Source organism: Eptesicus fuscus, chromosome 4, assembly GCF_027574615.1.
Source record: "Eptesicus fuscus isolate TK198812 chromosome 4, DD_ASM_mEF_20220401, whole genome shotgun sequence".
In the NCBI taxonomy this organism is placed as follows: domain Eukaryota; kingdom Metazoa; phylum Chordata; class Mammalia; order Chiroptera; family Vespertilionidae; genus Eptesicus; species Eptesicus fuscus.
The window spans coordinates 44,312,841-44,334,210 of record NC_072476.1 but is presented as its reverse complement, the minus strand read 5'-3'; the positions used below and the strand labels follow the sequence as shown (position 1 = coordinate 44,334,210).

The window sequence follows — 21,370 nt, the reverse complement described above, 5'->3', positions numbered from 1 at the left end:
GTGTGTGGTGTGCACATGTCCCAGGGCTGCTCTCTCTGCCCTAAAACCCTGCTGGAAGTTCTCGAGGCATTTGCTCTACAAAAGGAGAGAATTGAGCTGACTTTTCCACAAATGCAGAAAACAAAGGCACTCAAAAGCCACCAGCCAGCATATGTACCAGCAAGACGCCACGTAACCATCTCCCACTGGGAGTCAGAGAACGTCTGTATTTGGTTTTCTACGGATGCTCTTGTTTTTGTTTGATTTGGGCAGGTATGAAAAGCCAATGACACTGAAGCTTCCCTCCTGAAAGGTCGTGTCATTGTGACGCGAAAATGTTTTTCTACAGGAAATGCTATGGCTTCTGGAGTCAAGGGACATCTCGGTAAAGTCAGATCAGGGAAACACTGACACCAGGCCTACCCACACAGCTGGACTGACAGCAATGGCACAGTCTGGCCCATGCATGCACTGTGTCCCGGCACTGACCCAGCCAGCCCTGTGGGCGTATCCAAATATCTGCAAGAGGGGCGAGGCAAGCATGCGGGAGGATGAGGCTAAACACACTGCCAATAGTAGCAAATCACTTACGGTGTGTTTCCTGGTCATGGCTTACACACCAAGGAGAACACATTAAGTAAGTTCTCCCTGAAACCTGACCCCTCAGGCTAAATCCCCCTCCTGCTTACCTAGAAAGTAGCTAACAGTTCCAGACATTGACTTAGAAGATCTATCTGAGGTTTTGCCAGAGTGTGCTTTTTGCACCCAATGCATATGCCAGACAATTCCGACGATGAAGACAGAACCACAAGGCTTTCTCTCCTGGGTACAGGGCTCACATTATTTAAATTAGTTCAATTAAATGGCTCGGGCTAGGTATTTTCTGTGGGGGACTTGAGGTTGGAGGAGATGGTTGGAAACCAAAAAACTTAAAAAAAACATTGGGCTTCTTCCTTCCAGAGGCCCACAAATTCAGTGGAGGAAGCTGGGCACACAAGGATGTTTCCAGGTAACTTAGACTGCAAATGCTGTAATGAAGGTAGCCAGTGGGTACCACATAAAGAGGGCAGGCTCAGGGCTGGGGGACAGTTTTCTGCCATCCCAGTTAAAAAGGATGAATTCACGGCTTTAGTGTGAGGAGTTGAAGGAGATTACAGAGGACCAAGAGGTCTCTGGACAGTAGGTTCCCAATGAAGGCAATTCTGGGGCACACTTTGGGGAGAGGGGAATTTGGGTTGCATATGGACCCAAAATAGACCAGAACCTGGCAGACCAGAGACATGTTAGGTCCACTGCACCTGTGCTCTCTTCTTGCCCTTGGCCTGAGTCTTGACTCAGCTCTGATCCAGCCTGGTCAAAAAATCCAGGGAACACACACCATTTGTGTTCCACATTTTATTAGGATTTAAAGACATGAGTTTCTGTAAAATTGAAGGGAAGCAGGGAGGGACAATGGAAACAATCTATCCAGCTATGTGAACTTACACTATATACTTTATACCTCTCTGGGCCCCAGTTTCCTTGACTACAGACCATTGGAGCTGGCTGGGCGAAATGGATCTATTCATCCTAGGATTACTTGGCTAAACCACAGATATAGAGATTAAGCGAAAGACTAGAGAGTCATTGTTTTAAATATAAGTAACCCTGAATTTTGCTTAAGTGGATGAAGATAAGTGACCTGATAGGCCTTGCTATTGTTCCAGCATCTTATCTGTATGGCTGGCATGGGCATGGAAGACACTGGTGTGCAATTCATTATCAGAGGAGCAAGCTGTACCATTTATATAGAAGTTCAATATAGCATATGGCCCTGGTTGGTATGCTCAGTGGTTAGAGGGGTCTCAGGTTTGATTCCTGGTCAAAGGCACATACTTGGGTTGCAGGTTCAATCCCCAGCCCTGGTAGGGACAGGCCTGGGAGGCAACCAGTCCATAAATCTCTCTCACATCAATGTTTCTCTCTCTCCCTCTCTCCACCTCCCTCCCTCCCTCCCTCCCTCCCTCCCTCCCTCCCTCCCTCCCTCCCTCCCTCCCTCCCTCCCTCCCTCCCTCCCTCCCTCCATTTCACCCTCTCAAAAACTCAATGGAAAAAACATCCTCAGGTGAGGATTAACAACAAAATAGCATATAGATATTTGCATGTACCTGGGCTTAGGCACTCGTTCATCAGGAACTGGTGTCCAAGTGGAATCCGGAGACTTCTGTTCTTTGAATCTCCCAGTAAAAACATTGGCAATGTCAAGCATGTCATAGGCACAAACTGCAGACCCAGGGATGCTGCAACACGACATTTCACACAGTGTTACTCATGCCCAAGTGCACAGGAAGCTTGGAAAACATAATCCAAAGAAACTTTCCTATTACAGGCAATTGAAATGTAAAGTTCATATACTGAACACAATAAATGTAAGGGATCCTAGTGCAGAAAGCGAATGTTCCTGGGAATCAAATTTTCATCAGTGGCCTTAGATAAAGGGCTAGTTAAAGCAACTCATAAAGAGAAAGGACCTCTTCATGTCTTCTGGGACTGCTTTTGTTTAGAAAGGAAGAGTGCTTGAACTGGTGATTTAGAAGTTTCATGAATTCACTGATGTTAATTATTAGTCAATAACCCCCTCCCCCAATAAAATTTTTAGAAAATATATTCTACATCTCCAATATTGGTAAAAATTTAAAATAAAAGTGCCTCCACGGTCCAAATATTGCTTCTTTGGATTTGGAACTTCAAGCTAAGGACTCCAGGAGTGAGAATGTCTGTGTGCGGAACTCGGGAATATTTTGTTAGTCGGTGTACATTCCAGTTTTTACTCCTGTTTATTTGCATAGGACTGAACAATATAAGTCTCTAAAGCATCAACACTTTGCAAATAAAGTGCTCTATTAAGTGCTAAGTAATAATAATGACAGTAATTCTCTACCTATAATTACATTCTGGCCTGGCACTCCTGGAAGGACTTTGGGATTTTTTTTTTTTTCATCAGTGGTGAGAGGCATGAATAATTCATTCATCTGGCTATACTCTTTGAACCCATGTTTGCTTTTGACTATGGTTGTTCCTTGGTTTTGATCAAATAAATTGCAGGCACCAGCTGGCCAGTGTTTTAATCAGGCATTGAGGTTGTGGACCAGTGCACAGCAGCATCAGGGCAAGACTGCGCTCTGCAGTATGGGAACATCATCCAGCACAGAGAGAAGGATTGGTCTGGATTTTGCAAATGTAGAAAGGATATGGAAATCACTTCATAATGATTAGGAAAACTTTATGCTATCTTTAATTTCACAACAATTACTGAAAATTACTAGTAAAGCAAGAAATAGGGAGAGGGTTAGAAAGCTTATTTAAAACAAGGTGGCAGAATGAACTTTAAAGTATTTTAAAATTAAAAGTAGTAATACATTTTTTAAAGTAGTGTATATATATATATATATATATATATATATATATATATATATATATATATATATGTTTACAGAATTGAGTATACAAGACAGTGATCCCCATTTATTTTGAAATTTTAGAACCCTTACTTAATTTTGTAAGATTCTTCTTATCTCCCTTTCCTAAAAGTAACAGGTGTACATATTTACTTTAAATATTAAGAAAAATAGGATAAATATTGAATTATTTTATGAGGAACCTTGTAGTAACTAAAGACACCCTGGGATTTTATAATCTTCCCAAGGTTAGAATTATTTGTGACATCCATTATTCTTCCTTCCCTACTTTACTCCCTCCTCTTTCCTTTCATCTTTTTTTCATTCCTTTCTTTCTACCTGCTGTTCATTCAACCTATAATTATGGAATCCCTAATCTCAGGCAGTAAATGCTTAATAAATAACACAGAGTACTGCTCTCAGTTGACTCACAGTTCAGTGTGGAGGCAAATAACAAAAACAATGATGATAATAATTCATGCAGGACAACTTGCTAAGAGCATTATTTAAAGAGGTATGCACAAGATCTCATGGGAAGCGACTCCAGCTGAGACTTGGAGCATCCTTAGGGTTACAATGGGCAAACAGACATTGGTTGGACCAGCGGACTTGGCAGAGAACAGGACATGAGCAAGCATGGCATGTTCGAGACAGATCTTAGTTCCAGAAAGCACATGCTGCTGGCAGAGATGGGCCAGACCATGAGGGGGTTTGCACACCATTCTAAGGAGCATGAACTTTATCCCCAGGGTAAAGAGGAGCACCTAAAGGATTTGAAACCTGACAGTGACCAAGTTTGCATGAGTGGAGCATGGGGTGGAGAGGAATGAATCTAGAGGGAATAAAATGAGAGAGGGCCAATAATTTAGAGATAAAATGGGTATGTGCATTTATACCACTTTCTGATTTTACTGAGCAAATATGTCTCTGAGATTGCATAAGCATGCAATAATTGAATGTTTCTTGGGGGCTGTTAAAGAAAATACTTTAAATGGAGTATCTATAATATGCTAGAATCTTCTGCTGTATTGTAATCATAAAGTAACTCACTGCCCTCAAAAATTAAACCAACAAACCGGAAGTGTGCTGAAATTCTGCTAGCCCCTGTTTTCCCATGTACCACAACAGTATTCCTTTTCAACAGTCTAGATTGATGCATTCGGAAGTCTGAACAGTCAAAGTCTGAATTATTGAATCTTTTCTATTCTCAGGCTTACAAATCTCCACAGATGGTTAAAGCTTACTTAAATCTCACTGAGTGCTTCTTGCTGTAGTATGGGTTCATATTTTCATGCACCTTCAGCAGGGAACTCTTGACTTCCAACTAATAAAGGAACATTATTTCATCCTTGAGCTTGTTCTGTTCCGGGCTTTACCTAATTCTGAAACATTTCTTTCTAGATGCTGTCCTCCAATCTCAACATGTACATGCCTGTCATCTAGGTACTCATTGAGTTCTTAAAAGTCTTTGTAAAAAGTGTAATCCAAAATAAAACAGTGTATTCCTAAAGGAAGATAATATAGAATATCCAAAATTCTACATAGAAATGAGAAGACAGTACATTTAGATTGTATGACCACACCTAGAGTGATGACCATTTTCACAGTCGTGCTAGGACTCTAAGGCCTGGGAAAGCTGAGTACCAGAGAATCTAAATGCCCGTATTCTTTCTGCTCTTTAAACCCCGCATATTTCCACTGCTCCAGGAACAGTAATTAGAATATTATTTAATTCCTCAAAGTCTTAGCTTAAAAACTACCAAAATAGGAATAAACAGGCTGACACTCAGTATTTCTAGGTTTGACAATGTATAAGTCCTCATTCGAGCCCTCCAGAGTCAGACAGTGGTGCTATGGTTGGGATGCAGGCTCCTCTGATGGGATAATAATAACCAGGGTGTCTTAGGTGGGTATGGACTCATCTGAATCACTTTCACTCTGTAGCATTTTAACATTTTTCCAGGGTTTTTACTTCAAAAGATACCAAAACTGAATGGTACATGGCCTAGAAGAGAGAGAACCATTTTTGAGTTTGAAGCTGCCTCTTCCGTCTACTGACTACCTGGACCAGGTGCTATAATTGAGTTGTTTTGTCCAGTGTAAAAGAGGGCAACAGTAGTCCTTGCCAGGATTACAGGAAGGATTGAGAAACAACACGTGAATAGTGTTTATATGACAGGCCTATAATTAGAAGATATAGTTATAATTTACCTAATTACTTTCCCTAAAATCCTAATCTAATAACTTCTGTAAATGACCGTTAATTTGTTGATGAAAACTGAGTGTTAAGTGCTTTTTTAGCCACAAATAGTGAATGGCAAGTTTTCCATCCGTTGTGAATCTTGTGTATTAGAGGAGAGCCCCTGGGGAAAGGAAGCCGGAAGAACCAATTAGGTCAACACCGCCATGGCATGGTTACCTGTTATAAGGTGTGGAAAAGGTTGCCAGGACAACGTCACGGCCATTAATACGAATCACATCTGTAACCGCCTGGAGTATGTTGAAATAAAAGTGAGAGTCTCCGGGAACTGAGCAGTTGAGGCGAGCCTTAAGGAAAGATGTCCACTGTTTCTCCAGGACTCTCTGAGACCCTCCCATGTCATTCTTACAAACCTGCGCCACTCTTGGGAAAACTACCTGCAGAGGGAAAACACACAGGGAAAATGAAATGCACTCCCTTTTCGAGGCGATCTTATTAGAATTTTCCTTTCTTTGAAAATAGAAACAGAACAACAAGGTGCTTAAATTAATCTCATGTTTCTAAAAAAAAAAAAAAAAAAAAAAAGGGAAAACCTCAGCATTGGAACAGCATGTTTTAAAAGATAAGGCTGTGGCATTTAATACAGAGCCATAAATCCTTCAGGGGATCAGCTCTCAGCCACATACACTCATTTCCATATGGACTGCTTAGCTTTTTATTTCCTCAGACAAAAGCGCACTTTGTATGCACCATCTCTGGCAACCTCACTAGCTGCCTCTGGGCCTCAAATCTCTCACCCTGAGTTCCTCTAACTGTGCAAGCTACCTGGCATTGATTTTGTGCCCTCCAACTTAGTGACCTTGATCCACTCTCTGGTAATCATAACTGAAAGGGCCATCCCCTAAGTGTTCTCTTGCTTTATTCAATAAAGATAAAATTTAGGACTCTCAGTTTGCTTAAAGATACTGGATATCTACTCTCTCTGTGTGGAGCATCTCATTAAAAAGAGAAAACTGTTGAGTATACCTGGAAACTACATCTCAAGACACTTGAAACTCAGTAGGAAATCACTGAACATCTGCTTATTACATTTTGAAAAGAAATATTTAGGATGTCCCCTGTACTCCGTTACTTTTTTGCTAAAGCACCCAGGGCGTGGAGGCAGCACCATGTTTCACTTCCACTAATCTTTGCATCTTCTCAAAACGATGGCCTTGTCATTAGATGGATGGTTCCTATTCCAAGGTCATTTATAACCATATTGACCCAACAGGGAGACTTCCTCCCCTCTTACCTTTCCCATGGTGTTGTACTCCACTGCTATTTCCCTGAAGAAGAAGTAGATATAGTCTCCATAGTCCACTGCTTGGACGAAATATGGTTCTGTGAACAAATTGGGAACTTTAATTGGGGACAAGTCACACAGTTGAAAGAATTTTAATCAATTGCAACCAGTGACATGTTATTAATTAAAAGCACAGGGCCATTAGACATTTGGTTAACACCAGCCGTTTCGAATGACTGCACACATGTGAGTGCTGGTGATTTCAGAAAGCATTGGAGCCTACAAATTACATGTTTCAGAGGTGGTTGCAACCAACAATGAAGACTAAATGAGCGCTGCATATCCCTGTCTTTTATCTTCCACAATGGAATGCCCACGTTACAGAGAGGGTGTCGTACACATCTCCTGCCAGCCTGACTCCTGCAGAGCTATGAGAGCTCTTTTCCTGTTCCCCACACCTCCAATCCCCTGCTCCCTGTTCTTTTCATGTGGGACTCTGAAATGAGAGTTTGAGGCAGGAAAGATGAATGTAATGTGCTCTACTGTAGTAGCATGGGTAGTTCTGTTAACATTCCAGAAGCTCCTGGGAAGTGAAAAAGGGAGGTAAATAAATCAGTTGAGGCAAAAGATGCAATTTGCACCTTCCCGTCTGTCAGAAGCCACTAATGAAATGAAACCAGTCTGGTCCCTTGGGACCTAAATGTCCCTCAAGACACCTATCGACCCTCCCCCCGACCCTTATTCTTTTGTTTTTTCACCTTTCAACCATTTTGAATCGTGCTTGACAGTCCGTAGGGTTGGTCTGTCTCCAAAACTCCGGTAAATAACTGCATCGATGGCAAGGAAGTCAGTCACTGTGGCCGAGTATAGTTTTCCATCTTGGAAGAAAAAGAAAAGAGGTGGATGGGGTGGGGAGCAAGACCGTGGGCATGGAGGGATAATAGAGACATACCCCAGACGGCGTTCCCATATCAGGCAAATTAGATAGGACAACTGGGAAAAATCCAAGAGGCACTGGGAAAATACTTGGCCCACATTCCTAACCATTTTAAATTGGGATCATGAGAGAGGAAACATTTTTCATTTTTAAATTGCACGGCAATTTCTAAGCAGCAGCAGCTCCAGGGACAGGGTGAATGAAAAATGTTGTTTGCTTCAATTGATTAGATGGTCCTGGACTAAACTATCCAGGCCAAGGCCCCTTGGATGCTGCTGCTGCCACCGCACTGTGGTGAACTGGATCAGCTGGGGTCCCCGAGGAAGACAGAAGCTGGTTGTTACCACCTGAAAGTTTACATTCAGCGGAAGTAATGGAGTCCTCAGACTGAACAGGGGAGGGGAATTAAGAAAGGGGGTTCATAAACAAAAAGGAGCTGACTAAACTGCTACTTAGATCTTGAGAGGCACTGCTCCCCTTTACCCGAGTCACGAGAGTCAGGGTTCATACTAACCCCTGCCAACTTAGCTACATTAGAGATAGGCTTGAGAGTACATCCAAAGCAAAAGGGACTGAATTAGACTAAAGATTAATCCCTGAAAATGTTGATTCTTTTCCTGGATTAGCAAACGCTTTACACACAAATAATTAAATGGGATGTTCTAGAATAGAAAAATCTATATAGATGAAAAGAGACAATAATTATATTCAAACTAAAAAATTACTTCCTTGGTTCTTTTTTAATGGATTACATATCTTCTTTAATTACACGTCGGCACTTAGGTACAATATAGTATTCTTTAAGCTCTCCCACTTGTAGGAAAGCATAATGGTTTATAAAAAGCTCATCCAAAAATACCTAAGGAAAGTTCTTAATGTCTGCCTTTGGACTTCAAATGGAAAGTGGTTCAGGTTCAGTTTAGAGCTGCCTTAATATCTGCACTATTAACAGCCATATATTAGTAAGTGTTGACTTGGTTAGATTGGAACTGCAGACAACAAACCTTTCTGTTGATAAACATATCTACACGAATCACAACTTTAATTATAGAGTCATAACCCTAGGTCACACAGATAGAACTGGGAAGTGGGGGTGAGGGGGAAGGTGGTGTGTGTGTGTGTGTGTGTGTGTGTGTGTGTGTGTGTGTGTTCATTCCTTCTGACCACGCCCCACTACTCTTCTTGTTTTACATTCAACACTGGGTATTTCACCAGACTTTTACTTGTAAACAGAGCACTATTCTGGCATTCTTGATAGTATGACAACCATTCAGTTGCAGCAAGGCTCTTATATTAGTAAGGGCTGAACGTGTGTGAGAATTCAAACCTTCCAGGGAACACCTATTGAGGAGGGGGAGGGGAAGTCATAGGATTGTCTCATGTGGCTCCTTTTATTTAGCCCCTGGAAAGTTGGATTTAGAAAATACTTTGTCCATTCTACTTTTTTTCTATGCCAGGCTACAATAAGTCCTCTTTTTAATTTACAGTTAAATTTACATTCTCCATTGCAGCCCACATCCTCCATGGTTACCACCTAAAGTGTCAGAAATGTGCTACAGTGGAAGTTACACATGTGGGAATATACCCAAGCATCTCCTCTGCTAGGCTTGCTCCTGCCCATGCTGACATAGGTTTACAAGACCTCATGACCCTTACAATGCTGCTTTCCAGTAATACTGTGCTCTAACTTTGGCAGGGGCCCAAGGAAACAGTCCTTAACCGGCACAAGCTGTTTCTGCATTCTGTGACTACAGATTTAGGACCACAAATGGATGACACTGAGGATGAGTGAGGTTCAAGGAGCTAATTTTATTTCACAATCAAAGGCCTAAAGCTCCTCATCTAGCTAGGATGTGCCAGTTTTTATCTTTTATAATGGAAATTATAACTAACTGCTTCATTGCTTGCTATAACAATCACTATTATGCCAACTCTTCTCCCTACACCCACCTCCACACACACAGCTGGCACTGAATTCCTAAACAAATTTCTAATTAAAGCACATACACTCATCCACAAAAATCTCAATCTGAAAATGATGGCTTATTTCCTGCTGCTTTCTATCTTTTGTAATGGAAGGAAGGTGTAAGGATGGGGAGTATGGGTCAACCCATTCTAACCAGCATCATCCCCTCGGCTACTACAACCTTTGCACCATAGATAGGCATGTACCCTAATTAGGTCAGTGATATCTGAGAAGGTGTTTGCTGGAAACTGGGGGGTATGTAGCCTCACTGCTCTGAAAGAGCTTCCAAAAACTTCCTAATTGGGGTTGGCAGGCATCTATGACTGTGAGGGCAGCCAGTCTCTCTTAGAAGGAAATGAAAATGAGCAGAAAAATGAAAAGGACCTTTGTCCTGGATGATATTAATAAATTGTTGGATCAAACCAGCTCTTACCCTAAATAATAAACCTATATCAGTGGTTTGAGGTGTGGTTTTCTATTATTGGAGCCCAAACAGGCCCTAACCAATATGCCATGTTCAGTGCAAAACTATTAGCCTTTTCTGAAGGCACAAAAGCATGGGTAAATATAGCAAAGAAGGCAAAGTACAACTTCCATACTAATTCCAAATGGAAAAGGCATTGTTAATTATAGTATTTACCAGAGAAGTAAAGTATGATGTAACTCTGCAAACACCCAGACCAGGTTTGCAGCAGCCAGCAGAGCACATGAAAGCAAATGCGTTGAGAAGAAATCAGAGCATTTACCTGCAAACAATGCGATGTTGGCATGTTTGGCATCATAGGGGCATCTGGCCATTCCACTAAGTTCATCCCCAAAAGGTTCCAAAGTATCCATCTAAATGAAATAATAGGACTTCATTAGGAACAACAACTAACAGTAGTAATAGCAACTAATATTTACAAAGCACTTAATGTGCTAAATAATTCATATTCATGGTGCGAGGAATCCTCAGGTACCCTCTTAGGTAAGTTTATTGGTTTCAACTGAGGAAACTGAGGTTAGGAGAGATTAAGTCTCTTACTTGATCAAGGTTCTATAGCTAAAAGAGTCTGAAATTCAGTCATGTCTGCTTGAGATTCCCATATTCTTCTAAAATGCTCTAGAAATGAGTGTCTTCTCCTTGGAGAAGGAATTTCCAAGACAATCACCAGGAAAACATATTTGCTTCCCTCTTTTAACCCATACCCCCCCAATTATCTGTGGAGTCATGACCTCTACAGAGGAAGACCTAAGTTTTTTTGTTGTTTTTTTGCCCGAGGAATCTGCCACTGTGGTTTAAATCCCAGGAGAAGACACCAAGTTCTTCCTTGGGTTACCTGGTAGACTAGTGTGGCATCAGCAAAGGTGCTAAAACCTGGATGTAAGCAGAGCTCAGGTGGCCTTTTGCACCTACTTTAGAAACATGTCCCAGCCTCAGATCATGTAGAGGCTCAGAAACTGAGGTGCCCACACTGTCAAAGGCAGTGAGGGATGGGGCTGCTATTTGACTTCAGTCCCCTAGTGCCCAACCCAGGCCTTGTTACTGTATGCTAGCGGTTATCACTGGCTTGCCAGTGAATTTTATTTGGCTATCTTAGTATGTAAAAAAAAAAAAGAACGAAGGAAGGAAGGAAGGAAGGAAGGAAGGAAAAGGAAGGAAGGAAGGAAGGAAGGAAGGAAAACTGATCCCTATATTAAAATGGAATTTTCACATGAAAACCTGAAATTCTTGCTTTTGAACAAGTGGGAAAGTCAATTTAGGCCCTTCTTACCCAAGTGGCAGCAACAAGCTACTTGTTGAATAATGGACACCCGCCATTTCCTTCAAAGCATGTGGTATCCAGTACCAAGGCCCCTTCACCCACAGAATGTATCAACAGCCTACATGCTTCACTCCTACGTTACCTGCCTGATCCTATAGGCATTTACAGGTGTGGCAAAGCCTTACTAGCTATTCACCAAATACCATTTATCTTTCCTCAGTATCTCACTAAACTACATTTACCATCCTCCCTTGTGGTTAGGTGTGATCACATGACTGAGTGGAATGTGAGTGTAAGACTATGCATCACCTCTAGCTCTGGCACCTAAAAAACTTCCAGGGTCCTCTGCTCTTATTCTCCTTCACATTCTCCCCCTAGACACAGAGGATCCAGTGGACAATTCCAATACCCTAAGACAGTGATGGGCAACCTTTTGAGCTTGGTGTGTCAAACTTCGCCAAAAAACTGAGCATAACTCGGGTAGTGTGTCACTTTGAGGAAAAAACATTATTTCACAAATGTTTCATCCCCAGGAGCAGCAAATGTTTCATCCTCGGCATGCGGCCGCCTCAGCGGCCGCGTGTCATCAGAAATGGCTACGCGTGTCAGTGCTGACACGCGTGTCATAGGTTCGCCATCACTGCCCTAAGAGATGGCAGAGGTATGAGCACACGATGGAGCTTGGCTTCCTGAATAACCTCGTAGAACAAAATCTCTGTTACAGACCAGTGCTCGACTGTGAGGGTAGCAGGAAATGAAGTGCTATCGGTCAGCCACTAACAGTAGTCAGAGGCTGGCCTACCTTGACCAGTATGTTCAGTAGTTTCCGCCTCTACCTCATGGTCTTCTTCCTTATACCATGGGATCTTCCTAGCGTTTAAATCTCAGAACCACAGAGCCCATAAAATAATCTCCTCCACATCCTTAATGTTTTATTTTATATATATATATATATATATATATATATATATATATATATATATATATATATAATTTCAGAGAGGAAGGGAGAGGGAGATAGTTACATCAATGATGAGAATCATTGATCGCCTGCCTCCTGCATGCCCCATACTGGGGATCAAGCCCACGACTTGGGCATGTGCCCTGACCGGAATCAACAGCCTCCTGGTTTAGAGGTCACAGCTCAACCACTGAGCCACTCCAGCCAGGTAACATCATTAATGTTTTTATGCCCCTCTGTGATTCAGTCTTCTTTAGTTTTAGGGTACTTGTTTTATCATCTGGCAGTTGCATGGTTTGACTACAGATATGAAAACTGAAAGAAGATAGACCTAAGACAGCATTGCTGCTGAGGAAGGATCCATGGAAAAGCATTCATCATTAAATCAAGGTGCTTGGAGTCACTGCCCAGAGGAAAGAGTGAGGTTCTCCTACGCAGCCATTAGTGTTGTCCAGTCAGTGGTGTCTTTTGTCCTGAACCTCCAGAAACCATTTCTGGAATACGACAGGCCTTTTCTATCTGTAACCATTTTGAGATAGCCACTATTGAAGCCATCCTATTTGTTTAAACTATAGTTGAGAATCACAAAGCAATTGTGTTAAAACCATATATTTTTAGGAGAAAGAAGTTTAAGTCAGACACCCTTTAAAGCAAATGCACTCTTCCCCTCCCCGCCCCCCCAGCACATCTTTTATGAAAGTCTTTCTGATATTTTATTCCAACTAGACCTTCCTGATGAACTGTGACCGACTTTGCCATCTATGGGTCTGGCAAGTATTCAAAAGAGATGCTTAGGCCCTGGCCAGTGTTGCTAAGTGGTTAGAGTGTAATATCTCTCTCACTCTCTCCCCCACCTTCCTTTCTCTTCGTCCCTTCCTCCCTTCCACTCTCTCTAAAAAGAATCAATAGAGAAAAATGTCCTTGGGTGAAGATTAACAGCAACAAAAAAGTGATGCTTAGTACACAGTGATGCAACAGAAATGCCCTTCTCCCAAGCAGTGCACTGTGTAATCCTGGCATTGGGATTTACAATTTACAATGCATATTTTTTAAATGTACCTACTTCTAAAACAGTGGCCATAGCACAGCTATTCAAAGGCAGGAAGCAGTGAAGAATTAATAGATTGGTTTGTGAGTATGGAAGGTGCAGAGACAAAACAATGCCACAGTGAAATCCTCTTTTCATGAAGCAAGAACTAATCTTTGCATTAGTCATCAACTCTCAGACTTGACAGCAGCCCCTGGGAAATTAAATCACCGTAGGGTACAGATAAATATGCTAAGAACCAGCCTGACGTTTGCAAAAGTTCAAGAGGTTTAGAGCACAGGAGGGAAAAGGTATGGAGTGAAGTTTTTTAGATTTATAGTGGGTAGCCTTCAGAATTCTTCCCCAGATAATCTTATTTGGGGCCATAATCTTTCTAACACATTCAGCCTTCTTTACATAAGTAAAGGCATGGAACAAAAGCAGAGAGCAAACTTTGTCACCCTCCTGCCTCAAGTTTGTCTAATCAACTTGATGCCTCTGGATCAACTATGGGATTTGGGATTTTCAGTGGAAGACTGGTCAGTGTTTCTGCTTTAAATCTTTGGCTCTGATCTGTTGATAAAAAGTGCTTAAGAGGCTGTCCATTCTCTCTGAAGCCAAATACAATATGTCCTGTTTCATCAACTGAGTTCTGCTGTGCCCTGAATCTAAAAGAACACTTTTCTGCCCTAGTCGGTTTGGCTCAGTGGATAGAGCCTCACCCTGCGGGCCAAAAAGTCCCGGGTTCGATTCTGATCAAGGCTGTACCTCGGTTGCAGGCTCCTCCCTGGCCCGGGCCCTGTTGGGGCTCCTGCAGGAGGCAACCAATCACTGTGTTTCTCTCACATCGATATTTCTCTGTTTTTCCCTCTCTCTTCCACTCTCTCTAAAACTCAGTGGAAAAATATCCCCAGGTGGGGATTAAAAATAAATAAATAAATAAATAAATAGATAGATAAATCCTATTAATAAAAGCCTATGTGGTTGTGACACCCTCATATGTGAAGCTCTCATGCTGTAATGAGCGATCACCAGGAGGCTGCGTGCGAAGCGGGTGTGTGCAGGTGGGCGGGGGCTTGATGCTGCATTCTCTGCACGGAGGCGGGTCCTGTTGCTCCGTGCGGCATGGAGGCGGGTCCCGGGTCCCGCGACTCCAGCCTACCTCTTTGGTGATCGATTGCGGGGCTCCCGCACTGTGAGAGGGCACAGGCCAGGCTGGGGGGACCCCCCCCCCCCTCCACACCCCGTGCATGAATTTTGTGTACCGGGCCTCTAGTAAATAAATAAAAGAACACTTCTCTGAGAAATGCCAAATGTTCTCATGACCATTCGCCATGCTAGGCATATAGATGGGGACTGCACAGGAAGAACATCTTGTCTGGTTTTTCAGAGGCTCGTGCTCCTGGAACATGTCTCAGCAGGTGAGGCTAGCACAAGTGAGCTGTGAAGGGATCACCACAGGTGAGGCATCCTGGGAATGGAACATGTGCGGGAAGAATGAGGGAGATCACTCTCGGCCTGTATTTTGTCATAAAAGATAGCCCTCCAGCTTGGGAGTTTGTTGTAATTTATTAGAAGAATTTGTCTTAATGAGTCCTAAACAATGACGAATGGAATATTAAGTGGTAGAATTAAAGTAAAAACTTCAGCTGTGTGCTCTTATTGGCTAGAGTAAATGTTTGACTGGATTGGCTGTGTTTATTATAAACTGCATGGATCCTGACATTATTTAAGTTTTTTTGATACTTCATGATAGTATTTTTTTTTCATCTATTTAAGGTTTCTAAAAATATTGCATTAAAAATATCATTTATCTTGCTTGATTACTGAATTTTTTTGGTGCCTCACCCTAATCCTGGTGCCCATTTCCAAGTGTCAGACTGAAGATGAGCATTAGAATAAAACAGACTCCCCAATGTCTAAGGCAGAATGTCTCTTAAAACTGTGAAAGCAAAGGCTGGTGACCCCCTGGTTCTGATACCTTTTCTCATTTTCATACCTCAGGGTTTCACTTTATGCTGGTTAAACTCAAATCTTTAGTACTCCCCACATCTCTCCCTAAATCAAGGCTTAGCCATCCAGCTTCTTGTTAGATATCTTTGTTCATGTCTCATAGGCATTGCCATCCACAGTGCTATGCATACTCATAATGCACAAAACTGAACCCCCGTCTCCTCACTACTCTGCTCAACCCGAATGCTCTTCCATCATCCCTTGTCTAAACAAGGCAGCCCGCTTCATCCATTCACCCAAGAGACACCTAGTGGTAATTCTTAACTCTCCCCTCTCGTTATCCTGTGCTTGTTAGCAGTTATTGAGTCCTATTGATTTTTGTCACTTAAGTATTTCCTGAATCTGTTCTCTTCCTTTCACCCATGGGGCCACCTACCTCTCCAGTCTCTTTTTTGTTATTACTTGTCACTTCACATCCATCACTCCAGGGCCAAATGAAGGTTCCCAAGCTCAACTGACCGGGTTTACTCCATGCCTTAGTTCATGCTGTCCCGCCTACCTGGATTGCCCTTCCCTTCATTTGACTAACTTCTACTTCTTTAAGACAAAGGTTAGGCATTATCTCATTCACTATCTCACAAAAATTAATTGAGCACCTGTTTGGAGGCACTATGTCAGGTTCTGGGCAATCACAGGTGTGGTCCCTGCACTCACAGAGTTTAGGGGTTTCTTCTAGGCGGCAGGTGTTTGTGTTCCATACGTAAGAACAGCAGGGTGGGGGGATATTTGAAGAGAGGGGTCATCTACCTCTTTCATCTACCTGGAAGCTTTCCCAGATTCCTCATCTCAGGCTAAGTACTTTTCTGTTGTACTTCCATAATACTCTGCCTTATGTTGCCATGGCAGCAACCCTGTGGAATTGTGGTTTCTTCTTCCAGTCTGGCTTCCCTAAGGATGGAGGCCTTTTAGCTGTCCTTAAACTTGGCCTGGCCATAGGAGAAACTCAATATATGCTGAATGAAAGACTGTTAGCATAGGTGTCCTCAAACTACGGCCCGCGGGCCACATGTGTGTGTTTTTGCCATTTTGTTTTTTTACTTCAAAATAGGATATGTGCAGTGTGCATAGGAATTTGTTCATAGTTTTTTTTTAACCTATAGTCCGGCCCTCCAACGGTCTGAGGGACAGTGAACTGGCCCCCTGTTTAAAAAGTTTGAGGACCCCTGGTGTAGCAGAAAGAAGGGACAGGGAGAACTAGCTGCTGTGGGGCCAGGACCTCAGATCATTGCCACCTCTGCTTTGCAGCTGGTAGCTCCCACTTCTTCAGCAATAGCTCTATCAGAACTATCTAGATTTATTAAGGCTTTATTAATTTTTTTCCCCTTGCATAAAGGCCGAGGTAGGTAAGGCCATGGTTAAGTAAGCAGAGTATTAAATAGAATTAAATTCCTGTGTTCTTGAAAATGTTACCTAGAGGAAAGTCTACAGGTTCCAATGGCCTGCTTTTGAGATACCTTTAAAAATAGGAATGACTCACAATACATATAAGTGTGTTTCTGTGCTCAGAGAGGTGGGAGGGAGAAAGAGAAAGGAAGAGAGAGGAAATCCATATGGTATGTGTGGTAGGTATGTTGGTGTTCTGAACTATAAAGAATAGGGTCTTACAGAAACCAACTTTGCTCGCTAGGCTCTTTAAAGACCTGTCAATCAATCCTGAACTAACAGGAAGCTTAGAAGCTTGTTCAGGATCACTCATGTGGAACAACACATTAAGTCCAACAAGATAGAGGAGCCCAGGTAGTGTTGAATTACCCCTCTTAGGTTGCTGCAGGTACAATCCCAGTGAATTATGAAATACCTCCAGGACATGTGGTTCCAACTGACGAAATCGCACTTACCTTATAGTTTCTGCAGGAAGGGTTGAAGGCATTAGTTCCACAGACAAACAAAGTATCATCGTTTTTCTTTAGAATAACTTTAATGAAGTTGTGACACTCATCCTGAAAAATAATTGAGACTCCTTTGTATTCAATCCATTCAACCCAGAAACCCATTCTTCGCTGTGTACGGTGATCTAGACAGGTGAAAAGGAGGGTGGCTGAGGCGCCCGTCTGTTAAAAGTTCGAGCTCCTCCACATGTTTACCGGAAGATGATATTGACAACAACAATTGCCTTTAGAACAGTAAATAAAGACATGGCGTAGAGTCTGTGTTTACGTCACAAAAGGAAGGCAAGCCTGGAATTGGCAGCCTCCCATTGTGTTAATTTTAATGCCAGATGTCGTAGGGTTTCTTGATAGATAGGACGACTCTAGGCTGAAGTGTGGTTTTATGTGGTTCTGTGGCCAAAGGCACAACCCCTGTGTGCCTGCAGCAGCCTTTTCGGAGCTGTTCTGCAGAGTCCCTGGGGGCTTTGGACTGTGAGGTGGGCTACTAGAGAGTGCACTTAGAAGAGTCAGGGCAGCTGGCTTTGTGTCCGTAATCCCCAGGCCCCTAAGTAGTTGGTGATGCAGCCCTAGCTGATGTCCTGGTGTTTCATCACATTAAAAGCAAACTATTTTTGCAAATTAAAGCCTTCAATAAGTTGATGGAAAAAGCAGTTACTGGTGGTAAAGGGACTCCTAGCATGATCCATTCCACATCACGGCCTGTGGCTAGAGATAACAGTCCAAACCGTAACCCAAAGTGGCAGCTGCAGGAGAAAGGAAAGTGGCCTACCTTATGTTTTCCCTTCATTCTGCATGTGTCTACATCAGCCTGTTTAGATTTCCATGTCAGTTTCTGCAGGGACCAAGAAAGAAATCAACAAAAGCCCAGAGATTGTTGCCTTTGATTTTAGAAGTAAGAGTTCCCTTGGGGAGACTAGAGACTGAACATATATTTATTGAAAGCTTTCTACACCCTTTCTCCATGGTTAATTCACCATAACAAGAAAAGATTAAAGATGGACATGTTCATTTAATTTTGAACTCCTATGTATTCATTAAACTACAAAATGATCTTCTCTTTGAGATACAGATGGAGGAAAAAGAAGAATAAACAACTGTGGAAATTTCACATAAAATACCCAAATTAACTTGCTAAATTATGCTCATTTTGACAAAATACATGCCGTTGCCCTTTCCTTTCAGTTGATAAATCAATTTTCATAAAGCAGGCTTTTTCCTTAAAATATGGAAGTCATTTTCTTAAAAATAAAGGAGACATTCACTTTAGGTGGACAAAGCTTTAATTCAGGCTACACTCCACGTAAATTCATGCACTAAAGGGGCCGTCTACGTCTATGGCAGATTTTATTAACTAAAATACCTCCATGCGGAGATATCAGGGGAGCCCAGGCTATATTTTATGTCTGTCTGAAATGGATAATGATCAAATTCCTGAGCCACAACAGTCAAATCAAACTTAATACTGCAAGACCTGGAAACATAACATTTAAACATTTGTGGGACAAAGTTTTACACATGAAAACTGATATTTTCCTGGACAAACATGGCAATATTTTATTGAAGGAATATAGGAATTACCTAAGATTCCAAAATGTGTATGTTCACATATGTGATGAATAAAATATGACATATATAACTGTTTCTGAACATATATAAAGCCCTAACTTAGCCCCAAATTAAGATCTCACAAAATTATCTTAAATTATAATTGGCCATGTCCTCTCAATCCATGCATTTAAAATACAAATCCTCTTCACAAATTATACTAAAGTCCTTCATTTCAGAAAGATGGTTTTAAAACTACTTACTTTGCTACAATAAATTTCTTCTGTGTGTGATGTGTCTATATCAACAGTATAAATATGGTCCCTATAAACAAAGAAAAATGAATACAATGTCAAACATAAGCATCAAGACAGTTCATTTTCTCCTGAATGAGTATGTATCTCACCCAAGGCAGATAAATCCATATCCCGCTATAAAACAACAAGACACCCACGTGCAAGGAAGCGGGAAGAGCTTTCAGCACCTTTGGATGTGGTAGCATCTATTATGAAAACTCTCCTGCAATCTCTCTCATATCAGAACTGTAACCTCTGCATATCGTATAGTTCAGGAGAAAGGCCTACAAAAGTTAAATTGGCCCCAAACTGGAATACAGATGGGTTCACATTTCAGTGTCTTCAAACCCATGTACCAGACACTTGGTATTCAGCATGCCGCATCTGTTCATCAGGGGGGCGAATGAACGCTAGCGTTTGTCTCCGTCTCTCAGCCTTCGCTTTGGCGATGTGATTGGCAAGATGGAAGATGATAAAGGGAAAATTATTTCCAGAAGTCACTCTCTTCTTCACACAAGGATGGTCCATTAAGGTCTAAAATGTACTTGAGCCTAAGTTTCCGTTTCTTGCTTCTGTTCACCTTCCTGTTTCGCTGAGAACTTGGTTGTCTTTGTGACTCGCTGCCAATCTCCCCTAGGAAGCGGAGAGAGGAATCGGCAGCTCAGGTGTGGGGCTATATTTAACCATCCCCTTCTGTCTGAGCTGAGTACAAGGGTGTTTTTGTCTGGAATTCAGAAGAAAGAAAAGAAAAGAACTACACTCAACTGGGGAGATGGGGGGTTAGTGAGGGAAAGCAAAACAGCTCATTTTCCTTTGAAATAACATTGACTTTTTCTAAAATGCAGGAAGTCCTGAGGCTGGGAAATTACCCACAGCTTTAAACCAAGACCTCCAGGCTCCCATGCAGACTCTCAAGTCCCTCATTACTTAAAAGAAAGGAGGAGGGTGGGGGGCTGGGGGAGAAAGGAAAGGGGAAAGAAAGGAATTATCTGTCAGGATTTACTTCAATCCCCCCCCCCACCCCCATTTTTCCTCTCAATATTTTTGAAATCTTTTTGCAACCATTTTAAGGGAAGGTACAATAGATAAAAATAAAATAAAAACAGGCTCTCTCGTGTGAAAATAAAAGAAGAGGGCAAGGCAGTGGGCTTAGAAAATGTCCTTGCCTGCTATGAAAGAGAGTGCGAATGAGAATGTGTGAGGGGGAGAACAGGGAGCCTGCTTTGTAAATTGCTGAATTGGGAAGTTCTTCAAACTTCAGTAGGGTGCCAGAATTTCGCTGCCCTTTAATTTCCAGGCAGTTTTATTGCATTCCTTTATTACTTGTTTGACTTTATTGGTGGTGCTGTGGGTCAGGCTCATTATTGGAATGGAATTGCCTATGACTCTGGAATCAGGTTTGAGATGACTCCAGGTTTTCTTTGCTCTGCCTCTCCTCAAAACTTTAAGTAGGAGCCGAATATATGAATTGTAAATTAACGGCTGATTAATATGCATTGGCAATTCCTCAGAAAGCTCTTGGATTGCCCCCTCCTGGCACGACCTGTTTATGTTAATTAGCAGTTTAGAGATTAAAGGGAAGAAAAGAATTTACAAAATGGATAATAATGAAGCAGAACTGAAAGAGGTTCTTGCCATCAAGCCTCAGTCAGTCCATGGGTTCTGGATGGCGCTTCCGATTGCTGACATAACTGTCTAGAAGAATTGGGAAGCCTTTTAAAAATACAATCTGTGAATGAAATCTCCTTTTGGACAATGCAATCTTTTTCAATATCCAAGAGATCACATTGCCCAGCAAGCAGAAACAGTCCAGGGTCAAAGGTTATTCCTAAACAGAGACCAGTACATCCTAGGAATCATACCAGCTCTTATTGAATTAAGTTATTTGAACATAAACTGGCTTAATCCTAGGACTTCCTCTTCCCCATTCCAGTAAGTACCACTGAATTGTGTTGCCATGGCTTGAGCCTGGTGGAAGAATTTAACTTGAAATCGTGTTACTTGCTGCCTAGGAACCTGGATCTCTCAGAGCAATGATGGAAAATGTGAAATTAAAGTGAGAGGAGAGAGCCTAAACATGGCACCACGGA

General features: G+C 42.0%; 1 protein-coding gene across 1 annotated transcript in view; it reads right to left on the bottom strand.

The window, feature by feature from the left end:
* The window catches only part of SEMA6A (semaphorin 6A), a 124,781-nt gene that overhangs the window by 32,915 nt on the left and 70,496 nt on the right, over window positions 1–21,370 (bottom strand). The window contains exons 4-11 of the mRNA XM_054714974.1: window positions 19,248–19,308; window positions 18,209–18,271; window positions 17,389–17,490; window positions 10,551–10,641; window positions 7,660–7,779; window positions 6,911–6,999; window positions 5,836–6,053; window positions 2,127–2,258 (exon numbers count right to left, since the gene is read on the bottom strand). Coding sequence (XP_054570949.1) covers window positions 2,127–2,258; window positions 5,836–6,053; window positions 6,911–6,999; window positions 7,660–7,779; window positions 10,551–10,641; window positions 17,389–17,490; window positions 18,209–18,271; window positions 19,248–19,308 — 876 coding nt within the window. The remainder of the gene's footprint in view (window positions 1–2,126; window positions 2,259–5,835; window positions 6,054–6,910; window positions 7,000–7,659; window positions 7,780–10,550; window positions 10,642–17,388; window positions 17,491–18,208; window positions 18,272–19,247; window positions 19,309–21,370) is intronic.